Source organism: Chelonoidis abingdonii, chromosome 5 (assembly GCF_003597395.2).
Source record: "Chelonoidis abingdonii isolate Lonesome George chromosome 5, CheloAbing_2.0, whole genome shotgun sequence".
In the NCBI taxonomy this organism is placed as follows: Eukaryota; Metazoa; Chordata; order Testudines; family Testudinidae; genus Chelonoidis; species Chelonoidis abingdonii.
Genome location: NC_133773.1, coordinates 120,486,538 through 120,510,892, shown reverse-complemented (window position 1 = coordinate 120,510,892; position 24,355 = coordinate 120,486,538). Strand labels below are relative to the sequence as shown.

The following is a 24,355-nucleotide window of genomic DNA, read 5'->3' as shown; positions in this document are numbered from 1 at the left end:
TAACTAGGGAGGAGATGGACAGAACTGTAATTCAGTCACAAACTCTACCTTATGATTATTACAGATTTGTAACTATCACTTAAAATTGTGTAAAATATGTTGACATTTTATCTTGCTATCAGATGTATTTTTCTATGTTAGTTAAATGTATAATTTGCATAATTTTGTATATTCAAATGTATGCATATTTTAAATTAAAAACTTTCTTTAAAATGTTTAATTATTAGTTATTCATTTTGCTGTGGTGATAGAGCTTTTGAAGTATCAGTATAAATAAAACTCTAAAAATGCTGTTGGTTTGGCGGAGAATTATATGGCTATATAAAAAGTTAAAAGCCTTGCTGCACACTAGGGAACTAAGATCCCAATCCTGCAGTGCATAATATACATATGCTTAATTTGATGTATGGTGAATTATAAAGTTAAGCACAAATGTAAGTGTTAGCAGGAAAAGACTACTGACTGGACAAAAACCAAAATGTGAATATAAGTCTTTGCAGGGCTTGGGGATCTAATTATAGGACATTTGTTGGATTCAAAATAATACCATAGACCCAATTCTGTGTTGTGGTCAATTCCCACTACAAGCAGGGTGTCCAGCACTGAGCAAAAATAGCCCCATAAGATTTAAATAGCTGAACTCTAAATATGATTCCCAAGTCCCTGAGAGAGGAAGCCAGCACCAGGCCTTTAGACCCTGAAAATCTCATTTAAGATCATGAATTTTGCCTTGATTGCTGAAGAGTATTAAGATTAAAACTGAGGCTCTGCTGATGTATGTCTTGCCAACAGTCAGGCTTTTGATAAGATAAAAATTGTTTTTAAATTACGCAAACCTTCTTATATGAGTTAATTCAATTGCCTATCCTTGGGTGTCTAGCCTCCTTTGAATGGAACATATGTCATTGGTATTAATGATAGATACACATATAGATAGGCGATCCATTAGTAGAAAAATAGTGTGTATGTTCCCTTAAATTTTGCCTCATTTTTCCAAATTGTCTTGAGAGAAGATTAGAAACAACATCCATAAGAGAATTTCACCAAGGTGGTATATTTAAACAACCAGACATCATACTACACACTTTTCTAGATAAACCTCACAAACTGAGGAGGCAACTGAGAACCAGATTGTGACTCAGAGTACGGTGCAAACCTTACTCTGTGCAAACCTTGTGTTCCTGTGCAAACCTTGTGACAAAATTGCAATTTGGACAGGACAGGACTGTAGGTATGTAAATATCTCAGCATTTAGAACACAGTTATTAATAAAATAAAATGTCGAGACTTACTTTTATGAAGGAATTTAATTTCAAAGCGATGAACAATTTTGACAATATTATGTGCCCTGGATTTTTTTCTCTGAAGTATAAACATTATTTCCTGTTTTAAAGCTATGAGCCTAGTAAAGCACCAATTGGTTTAGTGTCATATTTTATAATGGTGCAATAGTACATTATTTATTACTGTGGATCAGAGAAAAATCCTGGCTCACTCACCTGAAAATGTTAGATTAGTCAAAAAGTTTGTGTTATTTACCTCCATAGAAGTGAACAATTCTAAAAGCCTGAATGATCTTAACCAATCAGATCCCATATACAAAGGAGGACATCCCTGGTGGCTTTAGATGATTTCAGCAAAAGATAATGTTGATCCTTGAGTCAACTAGAGAAACATGCACATCTCTGTTTCCTGACTGGCCCATCAAAGGTAAATAATTTTTTTCTGGAGATCTAATTTCCTCTCATGACTAGCATATTAATTGGAAAGGAAAATTAATTACACCTTTACACGTTACTGGAGAACTTTCCTGTTATTTATTAAGAAGACATTCAGAATGTAGGTAATATTACACACACTGACCTCATGTTTCACTGAATATGAAGATTTATTATCCCTGGGAGTAATATACTGATTTTTTCACCTTGCTTAATAAGCCCTGATGCTACCCTCAACTAAAATCAATTTCAGCCCATTATACAAGAAAGTATTTCAGTAAGTCATAGCCTAGAAATAATTTTAATTATTTCCTTACAAACCCATGAAATCCTTACAGGATATATATTTTATAGCATGGGACTAATAGGTGATGCAACTCTTATGAAAGTCAGCTCTGAAAAGATAGGAGTATGTGTGTCTAACTATCTCACTCCTTCCCTCTGTGATTGTCACAACAATCAGTTAGTCAACCATCAGTTTGCTATCAGTAGTTAACATCCCAGCCCCAGTTAGACAAACAATCTAGACAATTCCCTAGTGTTACTGATAAGTCTAAGAGAGCAAAAATCAGTGTGTCCAGGAGAGAAATTCCTTTGAAACGTTATATCTGGACTTGGCATGTTATATCACTACTTCATATACATTTTCAATCTGTGGAAATGTATGTATGAAAAGGTTAGTCCCCTGAACTAACTTCCTTCCAGACTCCTAGGGGACTTCTACTATTGACTTCAATGGGGGGGGAGGGGCATTGTTTCACCCCTACTCTTCCACTTCTCCTGTGGCCTGTAGAACGGTTTGATCTTTCAATAGTTTTCTGTTTGTGGCCCACCAGGAATGGCTTTAAGGACCTTAGACAATGAAGGGTGAGTGTACTGTGGTGGTTGTATAATAGCAAATATATCCATTGTTTCCTTGTATGCTAACAATCAATAGATTTTGTGATTGATTAAATGCTTCAGCTTCACTTAGCCTATTAATCAATCTCAGCAGCATTTTGTGCAAGTGCAGTGCAGTAGGGAATATCCCTTAGGCAACTGCTGCAGTAGGAAGGACATTTCCCAGGTTTATGAAAACAGTTTTGACTGTCAGAAAAATATCATTGTTTTAAGTTACTTGCCTTAAACCACATTTGGAATTGAAATCTACCTAAGGATGTAAAAGCTAGACTTTCTGAACTAGTCTGCATAAAGCAATGACAGTCGCTCAACTTGGCCTGCTTTACAAAGATGTCCCCTAATTTGTTTTGGAAATCGGAGTCATAATTCACTCTTTGTTGACTACAATGGCAGTTAAAAATCCTTATCAGAATAAATGATTAGTCGTGGTTTAAATATAATAGACCCAATTCATCCTTGGTATAAGAAGGCACAACTCCATTAAAAACATTTTATATACGTTTTAAAATATTTGTGTGTGTGCGTCTAGCTGTTTGCTAGCCCTGTGTTGTATTTCCTGTTTTTTTCTTTCACTCAGACCCCTGTATGGTTTAAGAACAGGCGCTCGTTTAGGGAAAGTCCTTTACTGCAGTGAGATTCTATCCAACGTTGTGCAACTGGGCTGTAAATCTTTCCTTGCCCAGGCCTGGGGCTAGCAGCAAGGCTGGTCATTCCGGTGCTGAAGGGACAGCTCCCAGCCAGGCGCTCTGGCGGCAGACAGCGGGGAGCCTGGGGCAGTGCCAGTCAGTGCATTATTCTGCGCCTAACGCTCCTGTCTTTTGTCCGCTCCCCGCCCACTTCCTCGGGGCAGTTTTGCAGGCGCAGTGTCCAGGCCGCTCCCTGCAGAAGGCTGCGGGCGGGGAAGATTTGCAGCGCAGCTCGCACCTGCGCCGGGTGCTATTACTTCCGTGTCAGAGGCAGGCAGCAACGGCGCGGCGGTTCCCTCCTCTGCACTCTTCAGTCTCATCCACCGCCGCCTCCAGGCTGAGGCTAGACAGGGAGATCGAGCGGCGGCCGGGTGCACGGATATCCCTACCCTTCCCCCTTTGCAGCAGCTGCTGCTGCTACTAGGGAGAAGCAGGGAAGCGGCCGTAAGGAGCAGCAGATTTTCCCCTCCTTGCTCAGGAGCCCGGAGCTGTGCGTGGGTCCCCCGCTACTCTTCACCTATTGCCACAGAAGGCCAATCTTCGCTGCTGCAATTGACCAACTGCTGCTGTGGGAGAGGGAGCAGCAGCCAACCCAAAGTTGCTACAAAGATCGTGGCTTCCCGGCGAGATCTGGCACCAAGTCCAGCTCCTTTGAAAGAAGAAGGAGCCAGCAGATGCTTTGCTGTGGACGTGCCCATTGCGCACCCCCGTCGCTGGGAAGCCCTCGCTTCTCCAAGTGCGGCAGCACCGCGGTATCTTTCCCCGGAGACAGCGGGTAGTGCGAGTGGGTGGGTCGGTGGGCGCAACTCCATCCCCAGCGCTTCACTGCGAGCCAGGCAGCGGCAGGGTATCCGCAATCTTTGCAGCGGTGCAGGAGGAGTAGCCAGGAAGGGCCCGCTTTGCACAGGGTGGGGGGTGTGCATCCCCTCCCCCTGGACCGCTCATTATACTGGCGGGCTAATGCGGTGCTTTTCCTATTCGCCCAGGGCTTTCCGATCGCCTAGCGCTGCCATCCTCTCCCCTGTTCTCTTTGTACTTTAGTTCACGAGCTGCCTACTGCCCGGGCTGTTTGGAACCCCCTCGTGAGATTTCTCTTCGCGGGTGGGGGCTTGCGTCTCCCAGATCCCACCAGCCAACCCCGGCTCTGCCACTGCGCTGCTGCATCCGTTCACTGGTGTTTATGGTCGCCAGCAGCCGATCCCGGTAGTGGAAGGTGCAGAGGAGCTGGGGGCAGGGAGAGAGAGAGAATGGCCGAGAGAAAGAGGAACTGGAACAAGGAAGACGACCTGCCCGTGTATCTGGCCAGGCCGGGCACCACGGCTCAGACCCCCCGGCAGAAATACGGGGGCATGTTCGCCTCGGTGGAGGGGGCCTACGAGAACAAAACCATCGACTTCGATGCCTACAGCGTGGGGAAGAAGGGCTCCCGGACCCCGCGCAGCGGCAGCAGACACGACATGATGCTGGATGGGGGGGACAATTACAGTGAGACAGCCAGCGATGTCAGCGAGGTCTCCGGCTCCGTGATCAGCTCCCCCGGGGACCGGGACGACAAGACCCCGGGCATCGAGATCAGATACCCGATGGGGAAAGAGCTGCTGCAGGGCCAGGACAATGGGAAGGTAAGGGCGCGGGGGAGGACAGGGGGTGGCAGGGTCTCGGTACCGAGCGCTGGCAGGGGGAGAGAACCCATTCATGGCTACAGCGCCAACGAGCCCTAGGCATCAGGAGTGTCACAACTGCAACAGCAAAGAGTGTTCGGTTCCCAGCCTATGCAGCATAAGCCTTGCTGCAGAGCTTTACTGCGGCTTGCCGGTAGGTCCAGGGCTATTGCAGGGATCACCCGTTTGAGCATAACTGCCATATATCTCAGGTTAGACTTGGCACTGCAGGTCGCCTATGTGCAGAATAAATACACCCGGCTGCTGTTACTGCGGCCCGAGAGGGCTCAGGAATACCGCATCTCCTGAAGCTGGGGACTTCACTCCTTCAGCTTCTTTTAAAAATCTAAATAATCAAACAAAAAAAATCAAAGGTCGTGGCAGTTTTCCCAGGGAAATATTCCTTACAAGGGCTCTTGTACATTGCCGTTTGGAACACACGCACTTTAATGTTCTAAACCTTTAGTGACTCTTTAAAAGGGACCGTATTCAGAGTGTACAAACACACCGGCACCGATTCCACAAGGCTGGCTTGGACGGTGCCATCCAGCATAACAAAGCTGGGAGCTCAGTCCTAAACTGAAATCTCTGAGCTGAGGGGCCTGTCCTAATCAGGGAGCCGTCAGATTCACTTTTCCTATCGCTGGAAAAGCCCTGATAAGTCAAACACACCCACCCACCCTGCATACACCAACTCCACCGCTCTCCCCATCCTGTGAGATTTGCTCGGTTCATGCTGCTCTCAAGCTACCTGGACCCTCCTGTGGTTTCATTGTATCCTTAGCAGATTGTTTATAGCTGTAACCAAACAGAATGGGGTCCCAAAGCTCAGGCATTTATTTCCTTTAAAGCTAGGATAACCGTCTGCCTGCACTGCTGAGCTAAGCACTGGATAATGGCCTGATTCCTGAATTGGTTAACCTCTATTTCCGTGGTGGTAAGCGATTTTCAATTTTTCCTCTCACTCATTGGAGCAGGACAAAGACTATATACCAAGATATATTTCCTAATTAGAAATGCAGCCGAGTTCTCTACCAGTAGCTTCTTGCAGTCTGAGCAGTCCCACTTCTGTACATACAAACCTATGGGAGAGGTCATAAATAAAACACCTCTACATCACAACACACAGGAGACTGGCTTCCCTGGGAGATTATTATAATGTTATTTCCTCTCTAAATAAATAGACCTTTGCAGTTATTTTCTCACTTTGGTCAGTGGATCATCTGAACACATTTGCTCTCCATGCATACACACCCCAAACAAACAAAAATAAATCCCTTCCACTTTTCACCCCATTTGGCTTTCAACACACACAGCCAGAATATTTGTCAATAAGATTTCTTTTCTTTTACAACCCAGGAGCAGGAATCTCTCTTGTTTGTCTTGAGCGAGGATCCGGTACACTTTCCTTGTTTGTAGTCATAGGACAGAGCATAAAGGTGGTAATGGTCTTTAGAGGTAGTTTTGTGCCAGATTAAGTATGTGACTTGAAAAACTGGAATCACTAAATACTGAATAGGGTTGATTGTAAAGGGCTTCCATCCGGCCCTCGGTGAAGTCAGCCTTGCTGCAGTCTTCTCTTCCCTATCATTTCCTATTCATTACCTCAACTTTATGTCAAAATAATAATCCTCCCTGCACTGGGATGGTGCCTCATTGCGTGTGCTTTGTACTCTTCTCTCTTGAGTTCTGCCTCCTATTTAAATTTGCACACATCAGGCAACATTTCTTCTAAACTTGCCCAGGAATTATGTATTTATGTGATTCCAGATTAGTAATGGGTTGGCTTTCCTGAATTGAGGGGGCGAAGGGAGAAGGTTTGAAATCATGCTATCATCTATATTTAGAGAATGGCGTGGGAAGAGGGGAGGAGAACCTGCAGCAATACCTATTCTGTATCCACTCCCCCTCGACCCCCAGCAACCTGGGTTGGAACTTTTAAGCACTGAAGCCAGATTTCAGTGGAAAAGTGATGAAGTGTCAGGGATGTGTCCTGACTTTAAAAATGACTCGGTGCAATTTAATGCTAGCATGGATCCAGAACTCATTGTATAGAAGGGCTTCCGGAAGGATTTAAACTTTGAGTCAGTGTCTGAGCCTTTGACTTCCCTTAATCTGGTCCCTTTAGGGGAACAGCAGCCATTAGGGGAACAATGTAGGTGAAATGTGGGGAAAGGAGGCTTTACTCAGCAATCTGCGGAGTTCTCTGCAATGAGGGAGAACCACGTGAATTCCACCTGTTCTAGCCCATCTGCTCTGCAATGTGCTTCCCCTGGCTCTCTCGCCCGTTATCCATGCAGCTAGGGAGGGGACATTCACACAGTGTGAGAGCCGGGGCAGCGGTGCTTTGTCCCAGCCCTGGTACAAATACAGCCGCAGAAGCGGTCTCGGGGAGAGCAGGCGTTGGGGCTCGGCCCGGTGCTAGGTGGGGGGACGACGTTTTCCAGCCCCGGTATTGGAGGACACAGATGGAATGATGGGTTGGGGAAGCGGGGGGTGGGGGAAGAGACAGAAGGGAAAGGAAACGCTTCCTGGGTTGCGCCGAGCGAATCCTGCTCCGCTCTGCAGCCTGGAGGGCGCTGCTGCAGCCGCTGCACGGAGCTCTGGCCAACTCCCTCGGGGAGACGCGCCCTGTGTTATTGCAACCGAAAAAAGGAGGCTAGGTTTGCCTTTCCCTGGAAGGAAACACTGCTTCCATTGAATAGCCCCCCCTCCCGTATCTCTGCATTGTGCTGTTCCCGGGGTGCGTGGTGCGCGCAGGGCTCACAGGAGGCAGCATGTCTTACCAGGGCAAGAAGAGCATCCCCCACATAACGGTAAGCGGAGACCAGGGCCCGGAGCCGGCCAGGGAGTGGAGTGAGGCGGTTACCAGGGAACCGCCAGGGCGCTGAGCAATCAGGGGTCCCGGGGGTGGGAATAGATGGTCGGTTATGGCGGCTGGTTGATTTCAGGGCGAGGGCATATTACAGCATGGCAAGGAAGCAGGGTTCACTCGGATCAGAATCCGGATCGAGAGCGGCTCTGCTGGAGGGAGCCCCCATCCCCACTGAGAGGCGAGCAGGGGAAAGGGAGAATTTCCCCTCTCCCCCCCCCCCCAGCCCAGACCCTGCGCTCTGTGTGTGTGTGGCAGGTCTGTCTTGGGCAGATCAGCGGCTTTATTGCTCCTTCCTCCCCCCGGATCCGCGCAGGGTGTGTGTGTGTGTGTGTGGGGTAGCAGTACATTAAAAGATGTCTAGGGGGGTTCGTGTGCTTGGCGCTGAAACGACAGCGGTTCTTGCTAAGGTGATAGGCTTGGGGAGAGTCAGCAACTGATGTGAAGCAGAACAAAAGAGGGAGGGGACCCGGGCAGCAACCACAATGCCTCGGAAAGCCCCAACACATCCCCAGCGCACGTAGAGAGAGAAATTGCATATTGCATCCCGAGCAAAAAAACTGATGTGGGGTGGAGGAGAGGGATCGGAAGGGCAACAAGCCAATAGTGAATTAAAAAATGTGGAAACCTAAAGAGCGCCATGATGAGAGAGAGCCAACACTTCTCAGTGCTATTAATAGATCCCTGAGAACAATATTACCAAAGAGATCAGGAGTCAAAGAGTTAATCGCAATTCTCGGGGACCTTCAGCTGGCCGTTTGCATCCATCTGCAGGATGGTTTTCCTGAAAAAGAGATCTGGGTGCTTTGATCTTGCATATTGTTCCCCTCAGAAATACAGTGATGGCTGAGCATAAAGAATAAACAAAGCTTCACATAAACTGTAGGGAGGAGGGTAACCTCCTTGGTGTATTCGACCATTTTGATTCTTTCAAAGACCAACGGCCTCCACGAAAGGCCACAGAGTCTGACTCAGAAACAGCACTTACCGACACAAAATCCCTCCTACCTTTGTTTTTGGCAGAAATTTATTTGTTAGAGCCACATAGAATTCAGTGGTGTAAGTTGGTTCCATGCTGCAGCATCACATGGGAAGAGATAAAAGGCAGAAGTTGAGGTGCACTCCAACTAGGTTCCATTTCTTTGGCTTTTATTGGGGAGTGAGCAGAACTCAAGTGTCCTGGAAACTGGCCAGCTCCTAATGCAAGATTTTAATTGATAAAGGATGGGTTGACAAGTAGGTGTGGAAACTTGTTAAGCAGCTCTCCCTGCAGGAACGTTGCTAGATATTATTTCAGCCAGTGTTGCAACACTTGCAAGCACTTGCAAAACTTACAAGAATCTAAATATTTCAAAAGTATTTTTTTAAAATGCCGTAGATGGATATGTGACTTCTTCAGTGCCCAGCTGCTTACTGGTGTGTCAAATTATTGAGAGGCAGTGTGGTCTAGTGATGAGGGCGTTGGATTGGCAGTCCAGAGTGCTATGTTCTGTTTCTATCTGTCACAAACCTTCTGTGGAACTTTGGGCAATTCACTTTGCCTCTGTTTTCCCTCCACCCTTTTTCTGTCTAGATTGTAAATTGTTTCAGGCAGAGACCGTCTTTGTTAAGTATGTGTGAATATTGCCTAGCACATAAGGGGAGCCAATCTTGGTTGGGGCTTTAACGTGGGACATTAATACAAATGATATGTAAATGTGTGCCCAGCAACAACAGTGCACTATCCAATTTTGAGTAGGAAACTAAAAGAACTGAATGAGATGTTTGCCTCTAAATCCACAGTGTGTTATAACTTCTTCAGCTTTCACTATTTCCTTTTGTGTTAGGACAAAATAATCAAGAACAAGGAAAGAGAGCCCAAGATATGGAAGGTGCCCAATTCTCTCTGCATGCCTATCCATTAGTACCAGCGCTGTTTTTGTGACCAAATTACAGGCAAAAAGAACATAGCCAAAGTTGGCAGACCCAGAACTTGAACTATGTTTTAAGTTTCTGTCCCTTACTCTTTCTCTCAGGGAGGAAAAAAAAGCAAATTAGACAAATAGTCTTGGCTCTGTATATTGTGTAGCGTGTACATTTCCTGTCCCAGAAGAGTCTACAGCCTAACAGGAGGTGTCTGTGTCTGTGTCTTCGTAACAATAACACAGCCCATAAGACAAACTCTACATTAGTGAATGAGTGAAAGGGAAAAACGGGTAAAGAAACACTTTGCATCTTCAAGCCTCCAGGGCTCTTATCAAACATAGTGAATGCTCATTGCAAAATTATCAAACAAAAAATCAACCAAAACCACCCTTGCTAGGATCTCCGACTCTTTTTTTCCTGATCTCTTGGACCCACCAGATCTGTTCTCATTGAATCAGTTGGAGTTTTGCTATTGGGGAAGTACAGTTTGGTCCTTAATCTTGCTTACTGCAGGCTTTGCATTGGATTGTCAGTATTGTTGTCCGATGTACTAATCGTGTGTCCCAAACTCCCACAGAAGTCAGAAGGAATTCTGGATGTGCAGGCACAGCAGAGGCAGGCCGCATCATCCTATATTGTACCAACATCTGGTGGGGGTGGGGGAGGGTTGAGTTGACTGTGATTAGTCAATTGTCAAAGATTCCAAAATGGTTTTGGGAAATGTTTTGGTGGTGTTCCCAGTACATGACTGAAGTGCAACACCAAAGGCCATATCTGCAATCATTACTCAGACAAAACTTTCACTGACTTCAGAGGGAGTCTTCCAGGGGTAAGAACTGAAACATCAGGCTCTAAGTGTGTATTATACATGTACAGTCGTGTTGGAACAGTTTGTATAGTGGGGGTGCTGAGAGCCATTGAACCAAACTGCAAAGACTGTATATGGTGAAAACCACTTCAAACCAGAGGGTGCTGCTGCACCCCATCACTCCTAGTTCCAGCACCCCTGTATATATATCCTTGTTGAAGAACCAAGCAACATTCTCAGTCAGACCAGTCATAGCAGAGACTCAAAATCACGATAGGAAATCAGCACAACTACCACTCTGAAACCTGGCACAACTGTGGTTACCTACAGAACGCTCACTGGGAGCTGACAAGGGAAATAGTTTTGTTATTCCCTGCTTGTCTGACTTTGCCTCTTACTGTGTTGCTCCCTGACTCCAGCTCACTGCTTTCAATGCGAGCTTTGCCCTCTTCATCCATTTCTGCCATGAACCTCTCCATGTCTTTCTTTCATGCTTGCCCCTTTGTATGAAACAAGTCTAGTCTAATCTGCTAAACCAACGCCCTTCCCTCATTTTAATCTCTCCTGAAAATTCACCTCTTCTGTGATGCCCACAATAAATGTGTGAAAAATATTTACTATCTTAAAATCTCTTTTTGTTCGTTCCTTATTTTTATACTAGGGTTGTCAAGTAATTAAAAAAATGAATCGTAATTAATCACATGATTTATCATGCTGTTTAATAATAATTGAATACCATTTAAATATTTTTGGATGTTTTCTACATTTTCAAATATATTGATTTTAATTACAACACAATACAAAGTGTACAGTGGTCACTTTATGTTTATTTTTTGATTACAAATATTTCCACTGTAAAAAATAAAAGAAATAGTATTTTTCAATTCTCCCATTCCAAATAGTGTAGTGGAATCTCTTTATTATGAATATAGAATTATTTTAAAAACCAACCTGCATTAAAAAATAAAACAATGTAAAACTTTTGAGCCTAAAAGTCCACTCAGTCCTACTTCTTGTTCAGCCAGTTGCTCACACAAACAAGTTTGTTTACATTTGCAGCAGATAATGCTGCCTGCTTCTTTTTCACAATGTCATCTGATAGTGAGAACAGGCATTCGCATGGCACTGTCGTAGCTGGTGTTGCAAAATATGTACGTGCCAGATGCGCTAAAGAGTCATATGCCCCTTCATGGTTCAACTACCATTCCAGAGGATGTGTCCATGCTGATGACAGGTTCTGCTCGATAACTATCCAAAACAGTGCAGGGACCAATGCATATTCATTTTCATCATCTGAGTCAGATGCCACCAGCAGAAGGTTGATTTTCTTTATTGGTGGTTTGAGTTTTATAGTTTCCACATCAAGGTGTTGCTCTTTAAAACATCTGAAAGAATGCTCCACACCTCGCCCCTCTCAGATTTTGGAAGGCACTTCAGAGTCGAGTGCTGTAGCTATCTTTAGAAATCTCACACTGGTACCTTCTTTGCATTTTGTCAAATCTGCAGTGAAAATGTTCTTAAAATGAACAATATGTGTTGGATCATCATCTGAGACTGCAATAACATGAAATATATGGCAGAATGTGGGTAAAACAGAGCATGAGGCATACAATTCTCCCCCAGTGAGTCCAATTAAAAATTTAACGCATTATTTTTTTAACAAGTGTCATCAGCATGGAAGCATGTCCTCTGGAATGATGGCCAAAGCATGCTAAACATTCGTATACCCCTTCCTATCTGGCACGTAAATCTCTTGCAATGCTGGCTACAAAAGTGCCATCTGAACACCTGTTCTCACTTTCAGGTGATATGGTAAATAAGAAGCGGGCAGCATTACTTCCCATAAATGTAAACAAATGTGTTTGTCTTAGTGGATGGCTGAACAAGAAGTAGGACTGAGTAGACTTGTAGGCTTTAAAGTTTTACAATGTTTTGTTTCTTAACTCAGTTATGTAACAAAAAAAATCTACATTTGTAAGTTCCGCTTTCACGATAAAGAGATTGCGCTGCAATACTTGTATGAGGTGAATTGAAAAATACTATTTCTTTTATCATTTTTACAGTGCAAATATTTTTAATCAAAAATAATATAAAGTGAGGAGTGTACACTTTTTGTATTCTGTGTTGTAATTGAAGTCAATATATTTGAAAATGTAGAAAACATCCAAAAATATTTACTACGTTTCAATTGGTATTCTATTGTTTAACAGTGTGATTAAAACTGTGATTAATCATATTTTTTGAGTTAATCACGTGAGTTAACGTCAATTAATCAACAGCCCTATTTTATACATATTTTTAAAAATGAACTGTGAATTGAACCACAATGTTGTGCACATGCTGAAATGCAGGGACCATGTGAGCATTGTGTCATCTTCACCCTTTCTCTCTGTCCCTTTCCTACTATTCATCTCTCACACTTATGTCATATCAATGAAATTACTGGTGAAGTATGGTGCTACCTAGTGTAAGGGTGGCAAAATCCAGCCATTAGATTGCAAGCACTTTTGGGCAGGGACTCAACCCCCATCCAAAATTGTATTTAGGCTTCTAACTTCCATTGAAATTGATGGAAGTTAGGAGCCTAAATATCTTTTGAGGATCTGGGTCTCTGTCTGTCTATCTCCTTTGAAACACCTAGTAGACTTCTGGGTCTATAAAATAATAAATAATGACACTAAGCCTTTTCCATGGGGTACAGCAGGGAGTGCAGCATGGCTGGGTTTCTGTGCAGGTGTAAGCAGAGGATGAGAGTTGGTGCAAATAAGCTTACGCACTTCACATAGTCCTCTGCACGAAGTGGAAGTAAATCCCAAGCCCTTAGTGGGCTCTCACTCTGTTGCTCTTGAGTGCAGAATAAAGAAGGGGCAGGGAATGGGCCAGGAGTCCAAGTAGAAATCTGCTTAATCATGATCCTCATCAAGCGAACAGGACAGCTACATATTTCCTTCTTAGACTTTTCTTGTGTGCTGGGCAGGAGTCATGTGTTGATTGTGCAGCTGCACAGTCCTCAGTAAAGTAGGATTGAGTTCTCCTGCATACATGCTCCTGCCCATCACTTTTGACTTGGCGCTTGTACACATCACAATCTACACCTCTTCTGTGCAGGATGAAGCTTCAAATAATGTTGGGGAATCAGGGGCTCTGCCATGATGTGATGAAGCGTTGAAACATCTACCATTGTTTGCTGTTCATTATTAAATTTAGAACATAAGAATGGCTGTACTGGGTCCCACCAACGGTCCATCTAGCCCAGTATCCTGTCTTCCGACAGTGGCCAATGCCAGGTGCCCCAGAGGGAGTGAACAGAACAGGTAATCATCAAGTGATCCATCCCAGGTTGCCCATTCCCAGCTTCGGGCATACAGAGGCTAGGGACATCATCCCTGCCCATCCTGGCAAATAGCCATTGATGGACCTATCCTCCATGAATTTATCTAGTTCTTTTTTGAACCCTCTTATAGTATTGGCCTTCACAACATCATCTGGTAAAGAGTTCCACAGGTTGACTGTGCATTATGTGAAGAAATACTTCCTATGTCTGTTTTAAACCTGCTGCCTATTAATTTCATTTGGTGACCCCTAGTTCTTGTGTTATGAGAATCTGACCCGGCAGGAAAATTCCTCCTGACCCCAATTATGGTGATCAGTTATACCCTGAACATGTGGGCAAGACCCACCAGCCAGACACCTGGGAAGAATTTTCTGTAACTCAGAGCCCATCTATTGTCTTATCACCAGCGACTGGAGATATTTGCTGCTAGCAGTCACAGTTTGACTACATGCCATTGTAGGCAGTCTCGTACCATTGCCTCCGTAAACTTATCAAAATACGTCTTGAAGCCAGTTAGGTTTTTTGCCCCCACTACTCCCCTTGGAAGGCTGTTTCAGAACTTGACTCCTTTGATGCTTAGAAACCTTCATTTAATTTCAAGCCTAAACTTGTTGAAGTCCAGTTTATATCCATTTGTTCTTGTGTCCACAATGGTGCTTAACTTAAATACCTTCTCTCCCTTCTGGGTATCTTCTTCCTGTTTGTATTTAGTATCTGTAAAACTGCTAGGGGGGACTGTAAGACATCATGGCTAAGATGCTAGAGGAGATTGTAAGATGCCGTTGCCTGAGATGCCAGCAATATGTAAACACTCAACAATACATTTAATTCACTTCCAGTGTCAGCACCATCTCCCAGAGATTTAAGTCCGTATCTATGCTAACAATTTCATAGCTTCTCACACCATTGTTCTAGTGCTGGTACAAGGTTAGATGACATGGTGATAAAAGCACCTGAGCCTTTTCTTCTCTAACTTTTCCACTGGAGATAGCTAGTTAATGTATATATAGTCCAGGAGTCTAAGTGAGATCAGTGCTTGGATGAAGACGAACTGACTGATGCTAAACTCCAGGGAAGCTGGAGATGATGCTGGAGTGAAGGGGAAAAATGTTTAGAAGGATTGGCTAACACTAAACATCACCATCCAGCAAAGGCATATTACCTGTGATTGTAAGAAACAAGGGGGTCCTTCTGGAGCTCTTTCTGCTATTGGATACCCAGTTAATGACAGTGCCCAGAAATGCCTTCTTCCGTCTGTCGTTATTCAAGAGATTTAGCCTCATCCGAATTGTCCAGCACCTGGCTTTGAATTCCCATGACCTCTAGCTTTGATTACTGTGATGCACTGTACTTGGGTTTGAATGTAGAAGCTTTGAAGATGCTTCGGTTAATTCAACATGGAATGGCCCCTAATTAAGCATTATAAGTTGCTGCAAACGCATTGCCCAATGGTCCAGTTGCTACATTGAATCCCTTTCAAATTAACTGGCTCTCCAGAGCTCTCAGTGGGACAAACCAGGGTATCTAATGGAATGGTTTTCTTTCTGTGGCCATGAGCTACTAACTTCTTTTCCAGAATGGCCATTAAACACCCATCATATTGTGAGTCAAATTCAGACCTGGTACAATTCACACCAGGGCCAAATTTGTTCTTCTAGCCTGATGCATGCTTCCAAAAAGAGCATTAGTAAATTTGATCTTTGATTCTGTGGTTTACAACATGAACTAACTGTGCTGGATTGCTGTTATTTTTTTCCTCTGGGATGAGACATTTCCGGGACTAGCCTGTTGAGGTTTGGAAATTCAATTTTAATTGCTATAATGGAAATTTATAATCCAGGAGCCAGTGGAACACATTTAATGCTGCATCCTCCAGTCCATACTCAAGTGACTCTTCCACTGACTCCAATGCATATTGTTTTGCTAGAATAAGGAGTGTTAGGTGCCTACACTATTGAGATTGCTAAAGCATGAAAAGATGGCATTTACTGTGAAGAAATTTACACAGGGTTGTTATTTACAGTGTAACCCTTTTACACTGGATGATAAAGGAATGAGATTTTCTAGATGAATAAATAGCTAGGTCCCCAGAGGAGACAAAAGGAACATCAGATTGTTTAAGCGAATAAACATGAATGAACTTGGCTGTGCACCAAGCTATGGCATTGCTACATTTGACGAAATCCCTCCAAAGTGAATTACTGTACATAAGAAGAATAAATTTGTTAAAAGAATAGGCTTAAAAGCATGTGGGCAGGTGAGTCCATTAGGGTGCTAGAAGAAATGATGCCTCAAAGATATGAATGAGTTACAAGCTAGGTCCTTAGCTAATTCAGTGTTCACACTAGCTAAATTATTACTTCCTATGAAGATTAATATTACAATATAACGTGGTCATAAAGATTCCAAAGAGAGAAGAATGCTGTTTAAAAATTGAGATATTTTAAAGTTTTGAAACAGACAATCCTTTGTGGAATCCCAGTTACAGGCTGTCTTTGATCCTTTCCAGAAGGACACCCACACTTGGGAAGGATAGCTTTCTTCATTTGCTGCTAATATTTTGAAATCATCTCCTTTGCTTGCTAAACCAAAACTGCTTAATCATAACATAACAACATGTCCAGTGTTAAAACTGACCATGTTCAGGAAAAAACCCAAAGCTCTTCTGTATATTGTCTGTTAGGGAAATCACTTTCCGAGGGGGATTTTTTCAAAGGCACAAAGAGATGTGGGGCTTTCAGTGTGAGTTAGCCTTTGAAAACCTACCCCTAGCCAATATTAATCCAAGCAGTTTTTACTGTTGATGTCCTGTTAGTCAAGGAAAACACAAATATCAGCCTATGTATCATCCCTCTAAAACAGAGAAGCCAGAGATATTTTTAAAGGCTTAGTGGCAGAGTATTTTACACTGGAAATGTTAAAGGAGCAAAGAGGCATGTGTTGGAAGCCTAATACTTCTCAATTTTATTACAGTCAGCCTCACCTCTCTCAAATCACACACATTCATAGGCAGTGAATTGGAAATACAAGTGGATTTGGAACACAGAAAAGACAGTTTCTGATTATGGTTCAGGGCAAGATACTTCATATTAAGGGCCATATGCTACCTGAGATTTGGGTGTAAACCCTCCATTGTCAGCAGTGGAACTTTAAGAATTGTAGTGATTGGGAGTCAGGTTCATCTCTAGTATGACTCCTCTAAAGTCAGCAGTATTACACAAGAGACGAATTTGGCCCTGGAATATTGTGGTTGGGAGTCATTTCAGAAGACTTGATCAATTGTCACTGGTTGCAACCAGGGCCGGCTCTAGCAATTTTGCCGCCCCAAGCATGGCGGCATGCCGCGGGGGGGCGCTCTGCCGCTCGCTGGTCCCGCGGCTCTGGTGGACCTCCCGCAAGCGTTTCTGTGGATGGTCAGCTGGTCCTGCGGCTCTGGTGGAGCTGCCAGAGGTGTGTCTGTGGGAGGTCCACCGGAGGAGCGGGACCACCGGACCGTCTGCAGCCATGCCTGCGGCAGCTCCACCGGAGCCGCCTGCCGCCCGCCCAGGAACTGGCAGAGTGCCCCCTGCGGCATGCCGCCCCAAGGACGTGCTTGGCGCGCTATGGCTTGGAGCCAGCCCTGGTTGCAGCTGGAACAGTAGCTAAAGACTGAAGCCAAGAATGAAATGGTTCTGGACCTGTTCATTGTGCTAGCTAGATTTGGTTTTGTTATGTTGTTATTGTTCTAATGTACCTAAAGTAATTGTAGTTAATTAAAAAAGGATGTCTGGTTTATTTGGCTCTGGAGACACAACACTTCACTGGGAGTTCCACACATGGAACAAAGATACAAGTACAATACTAGAGGTACTTTCTATGGAGACAGTAAATCAAACATCTCACTGTCTCTTATGCATAGAGTGGCTCAGGCAGATTTTCACTTTTCTTAACTGTCTCCATTTTGTACGGATTTGGGTGTGGTTTTATGTTGAGAGAAACTATGTGCAGTTATGATATGATTGGAATGAATACAATAGACAATGTGTGTCAATTCACTCTGATGGACTGCTGCATTATTTTCATTGGACACAGTACATCAATTAGCCGTGATAACCCATTAGAACATTTTATGTTGGGGGATGGTACTTTAATTCCTCAGTAATTTCAGTAGCAGACTAAGAAACTTCGGTGTAAAATATTTGTTATTTTGATGTCTAGATTTTTTTAAAAGCTCAGAAGGTGGGTATGAAGACAGGTGGCTTTTGACTTTCTTGTGTACATCCCGCCATAACATTTGAATCTGATTTTCTAATATCCCGAAGCTTGGTGGTATACTGATCCAGAGAGATTTTTTTTGGGGGGGGGGGGGGGATTATCTCATTAAAATTACAGGGAGCCATTTGCAAAATTCAGGACTGGAGCTGGGTTTAGATTTTGAACATTAGAGGTGGATTCAGACCTATCTCTTCTCTCTACCAGGCATTTTGTCATTTGTGGGTATATGGAAATACATTTCCATACCTAAAAAGACTTCTGCATAGATTGTGTCAGACTTGTAAGAAAGGACCTTTGTACAAAAAGCATCAGTCTCCAGCCTACAGATATTTGTTCTTTCTGATACTGTGCAGACAATAGTAGTATCTGGATAACAGCTTGCTTCATCTGAGGAGATAGCCCCTCCTCCTGCCTGATCCTGCAGTGAATGATGCTGGCTTTGTGACATCTCCTTCTGTTGCCATGATAATTGCTATGTTGTCACAGACTAAGCTCTGTGGCTTTACTGGCATATTAAAGTAGGAGAAGCTAGGCTGTGATTAGCAAAAATCACCAGGAAAATGGTACAAAGCATATATAAGTAGAGGGCTGTCCGCAGTATGCAAGTGCTGTGTGATATGCAGCAAGGAGCTCAGCCATGAAGAGCTGGAGAGTCATGCACTCATAAAATGGAGATGCCGGGAGCCGTCAGATAAGCGCTGCATGTTGAACTGTTGTTAGGTTTGCACCATATTGTGTGAGGGGATGACCATGTAACGTTGTTGTGATCATATCATCACTGATATTGCAGTGATGGGTGAAGTAGGAATGACTTGGGGACAAATTCTTCTTTTGATTCCACCAGTATAAATGCAGAGTAATTGTACTGATTTCAGTGGAGCTATCTCACATTTCTGGTGTAACTGAGAGACGATTTAGCTTTAGATAGATTAATATTGGTACAATCTCAGGGCAATACTTTCCTTTGGTATCATTTTGGACTTCTCCCTTAAGCGTAATATTTCCTTTTCATCTTTCTCTTTCCACCTTCCAGATGCTGGCAGGTCTTCCCCCTTGTTCCTGGCAGGTTGGAAGGAGGGGTGGATGCCTGCACCTTGCTTTTGCCTTTCCAGCATGTCTGAGGTACCTCTCAGCTGCTCCCACACAGTCTCCCACTAACATTCTCCAGGCTGCTTCATGTGTGTTGAGCAACATTTGACTCAGTTTGCCTAAAATTGCGGCTGAGCAGGGCTCTGAGCAGGGCTCTGGACTCTGAACAGCTACCTGTGGCTCACGAGTCGGGGGTCAGATAGCTCACTATTTGAATATTTTCTAAACAGTGGCAGTCTCTCTTTACACTGTTGTCTCCTCCTGAGCATAGACTCTAATGTATTATTTATTATTTCTATTGTGTTAGTGCATGCTGGCCCCAGTCAAGATTGAGGTCCCATTGTACAAGGCATTGTACAACAAGAGACACTCCCTTGCCCTGAAGAGTTTACAGTAGAAAGGACAGAGGCAGATGGAGGGAGGGATATAATGTAGAAGGGGAGCAGGATCCAACATAAAAGGGAAGTAGACAGGATGATCAGAGGGATACGTATGGTTCATTGTTTTCTCTGGCCTTGATTCAGCAAAGCGCTTCAGTATGTGTTTAACTTTAAGCATGTGCTTAAGTACTTTGCTGAATAGGGATGGCAGTTTCACACATTGGTGACACTTTATATTGAAGTTCCATTCAGAAATAGTTTATAAAGGGTTAACAAATATTAATAGAGGTTTTAATAATTGGTAAATTATTCTAGATTGTTATAATCCATGGTTATAAGCAACTCATTGACCTATGGAACTCTGTAACAATCTGTAACACTTTCTACAGATGTGCTCAATTTCATCTCAATATTTTGTCATCAGAATTGGCTGATTTGTTTGCAGAGAGAGTTCGATTTTGACAAAATTCCAGTGGAAACCAGGCAAGGTTCTATCAATCCTGCCTTCGTTCCTGCTATCTTGCCTGCTCTGCTCCTCAGCAGCTGGGCTCTGGCTCCTTAGGCTTCCAGGGAGAATGCAGAGTGCCTGCGAGTCAGGAACGGCAGGGCTTTCCAGGGTCCATGGCTCTGGGACAGTCCATCTGGTTGATTGCCCAGGAGTCAGGGCATCGTTTCCGTTCACAGAGAATATTCATTTTTTTTAGTTTTCTTTTTGAAGGAGAGTGAAACCAAATTCCAAAATATCTAAATTCTCTGCAAAATGGAATTACCCCTCTCTACCAAGGTTCACTTAGAACCATCTGTAGCACAGGCTACTCATGTCTGTAACACATCTGTGACATCCTGTTAATCATTATTAACCCTTTAGAAACTATACATGAATCTTAAGATAAAGTGTGACCCAGATGGTTAAGTGTTTTGCAGAATTGTGGCCTGCATAGTTTTTTGTTACAAATTACTGTATTATGTAGCTTTTACTAAAACAAAATAATTCTTATTGTCCTTTCCTGTTCCTACTGGGTGCTACTTAACCTCTTTTCTGGCTGTCTATTAATAAGAGGCCTGACCTGTTGCATTTATTGTTTGTGTTGTTAACCTTTGCCTGTTTATAAAGAAAAATGTAAAACATCTTGATGAACGGATAGGGTGACCAGATGTCCCGATTTTATAGGGACAATCCTGATTTTTGGAGCTTTTTCTTATATAGGGACCTATTACCCCCACCCTGTCCCGATTTTTCACACTTGCTGTCTGGTCTTCGTATGCATGGAAAGCTTTGGTGACCTATTAGCAGCAGTAGATGGGATGTTTTCAAATATTGGTAATGTTCCCCTCAACAGATAAATGAGATGCTGTCTCTTTGTAGTAGAACAATATTAATGTTTTAAAAGGAAATTGAATGAGCTGAAAAAAGCCCACAAGATGGTGGTCTGTCCAGGTCAGCAGGCACAGTAGTAAATCATCATGGTGAGGAGGTGCAAGCACCAGCATGTGTCAAAATAAATCATTACCTTTCATGCCACTGATTAAAAAATACTGCAGTTACTACTGACAGTAGAGAGTCTGAAAAATAGCTGTGATCAGCCAGGCAAATTCTAGGATGGGGACTTGCGTTCCTGTCCACATTTTCATTGCCAGAGGTTACTAGCATCTGAGACTGATCCCATAGGGATCATATTTCATTGTAGTTCAGTGCCTTGATTTTACCCCAGAGTCCCCTGGATACTTTATCTCATGGAAAGTCTCCAACCTTTTATGTACATGATCTTTCCTCATATATTATATTGAAAACTTCTTTCTTCAGGATGGTTAGATTATCAGATGTATCTTTCATAGAAAGACAACAGTATGGGGGGCCTGCTTCTAAAAAAAACCCAAACACTTTTATCCATGCTGAATTTTAAGTATGTGCTTAAAATTAAACACATAATTAAATGCTTTGCTGACCAGGGATTGACATCAGAACAACTAGCTCTTAGGTAGCATATAAGGAGCTCTCAAAGCACTTTACAAAGGAGGTAAGTATAATCCCTATTTTTACAGATGGGGAAACATAAGCATGTGCTTATATGTTTTTTAAATTGGGAACTCAAGTATTTGCATAACTTTAGGCACGAGAATAAACCTATGCTTAATATTTGCAAGTTCAGGATCTAGAAGAGATACAGGGCAAAATGAGAATCCTTATTTATCTTTTTGAAAAGAAGCAACAGAAGAATTAGATGCCCCTTATTACTGAATGGAACCAAGGACGTAATTTATAATGGATATTTTATTCAGTTAATGTAACCTCTTCTTCTGATTAAGGAAGAAACAGGTTGTGGCTTCCTCAAAGTTATTCACTGTTCACAATTATTTGACTAATATCTTAACAAATTCAATACAGACGCCCCCCCCACCCGAGTTGCGCAAACCTGATTTATGCAAATCTACACTTATGGAAAAAGTTCCGTAAGCTGTTTTCTTTTCTTTTTTTTGCATGTTTGTTGGTTATACGTTTCTGACTTATGTATTAATCCATGAGTGGTTGAAATCTGAGCTGTGTTGCTCAGTTGTGATTGATTAGATAAGTCACATGATATTATTCCTGTTTCCTGGCTAGGTGAGGTGTGCTACCATTTCCAGCATGATTCCTTGAGTGCATGAATTTAAACTTTAGTTTCTGTGCAATTTTGAAATTTGCTTTCTGCAAACGTTTTTGCCAGTGTAAATTGTTTACTTGAATGTTCACAGAAATGAAAACACCTGAGCACTGGGAACAGGGCACCAGCAATTCTTTGAACATTTGAACAGTTCTTCACAAAATATTATAGATATATATGTGGCATTATTTGTTCAGCTCTAACACTGAAAACTTGCGTGCAAAATGTTGACTGACTCTTATTATTCCTGTAATGAACGGTGCTCCACTTAAGAGTTAGGCTACAACAAATTAATATAAATTCTTCCAACTCAGACCTGAATTACTGTTCCTAAGCATTTACACACAAGGTTTGACATGAGCTTTTAGTAATTTAGCTTTCATCAACTTTAAATGGATACTAGCAATTAGTTTAGGATTTTTATGAGGTTTACATATGCCCTATTGATGATTTTTTAAATGACTGTGTAAGAGCTCTGTATAGTTACATGTTTGCATGCAGTGTTCAAAATCCAAACACTGCTGCAGGATGCTAGTACATCAGAATCAGAAACCTGACTAAAACCAATTTACTTTTACAGCTGAGGCCAAAGAGAGTGCAAAAATGCTGAGTTAGTTGTTACAAAAGTAACCTTCAGTTGTGGGAATGTGTGTGTAACTCTAATGCTAATTTAGGTCAGATGTCACTCTTTCCCTCTCCTCATCTCATACCAACCTGCAGAGCTGGTAGACTACAGAGAATGAAGCATGCTGTACCTTCCAAGAGAGATTGCATGGCGCTTGCTCCTTCTCTTTCCCTGTGCTCTTTGAAATTCTGGGTGGGATAGGGGATGGTGGAGTGCATATGGGACACACTATGCAGGCTCCTGCTTTCCCATGCTGACCAGCTCTGTAGGCCCTGTGGCATGGTGACGAGGTATAACTCTGCCCCATGGGAGGCTCTTTTAGATTGCAGGGGGATATGGAACAGGGACCCTGATTGGCTCCTGGTTTTTCGTGGGAACCCTTTCCCCCTGTTAATTCCCTTGCACATCGCTGCTAAAGCCTTTACTCAACACTGGATTCACATATAAAGACATGCAGAGAATTAACTCCTTCCGAAAACTAATTCATTTTCCCCTTTATGCAGGTCACTCGGCTTGGGCAGTGAAGGCAAGTCAAATCAGTAAACCAGTTTGTTTACTGGTAAACCAGTCACTTTCATTTGATTCTCAAGCACTAACATTGCACAGCCAAGTTTGATTGGGCTGGCTATAGCCCTCTCAGAGCTCGCCCCGCAGCAGTGCCATGTGACAGTGCAATTAAATCTAGCCCTGGAGACTTCCCTGAACTGCATGACTAATGTGCCCTGACATGAATCTGGAGGGATCACCTGGAGGGGTGAGAAGATAGTTCAGTCTCCATTGAGTCCTTGACCAATCTGCTGAGACAGTCAACCAGAAACCAGATTCTGTGTGGTTTCTCGTGAGGCACAACACAGAATGTGTAGATTGGGGAGGGGGCAGTGGAAAGGTGCATGTTCTTGGCTACTCTGGGGAACCAGCACAGCTGAGATTACTGGGCTGCTGTTAGTTAAGGCAACTTCCCCTCTGTAGCCAATAGGTTGTTCTGGTACCAAGAACTGCTAGAGTACAGACTCTCTGGCCATTACCTCTCTTGTAGTTCCAACTGTAGCCCAGACCCTGGCTGGCCCTATGCTGGGGGCTATAAAGGAGGCATTGTAGGGCCATATAAGTTAGGTCTATGCTGCTCTTGTGTTGAGGGAATTGTCCTGGGGGTGATTCTTTTCCCTTTAAGGCTCCTTTAGAGTATGGTAGTGGCATTAAGGAGTTGTAGTATGATCTGGACCAAGACTGAAAATTACTACCGTATGTGATGGTTTTGGCATTTGTGGACATTTGTCCTCTAGGAACTAGATTGTGACCACCAAACTCATTTCACATTGGCCATATATCAGATGGTAACAAATTTTAGTCCATCCATCAACCTCATGAAGAAACTTGCACAAATACAGACAGATATCATCTTCCTTTCCAAATGCAAACGGATGGACATCATACCAAATGGACTAAAGGTAAAAAATTCACTGCTATCTACATACTACACA

General features: G+C 43.2%; 1 protein-coding gene across 2 annotated transcripts in view; it reads left to right on the top strand.

Annotated features, from left to right (window-relative positions):
- Nucleotides 1–3,416: 3,416 nt before the first annotated feature.
- Nucleotides 3,417–24,355, top strand: part of CRMP1 (collapsin response mediator protein 1) — a 75,050-nt gene continuing 54,111 nt past the window's right edge. Inside the window, exon 1 of one of the 2 annotated variants that reach the window (XM_032791995.2) lies at nucleotides 3,417–4,926. In XM_032791995.2, coding sequence (XP_032647886.1) covers nucleotides 4,552–4,926 — 375 coding nt within the window. In that variant the 5' untranslated portion in view covers nucleotides 3,417–4,551. Of the gene's footprint in view, nucleotides 4,927–7,510; nucleotides 7,782–24,355 lie in introns of those variants that run through there. The other variant, XM_032791996.2, reaches the window with a different exon arrangement.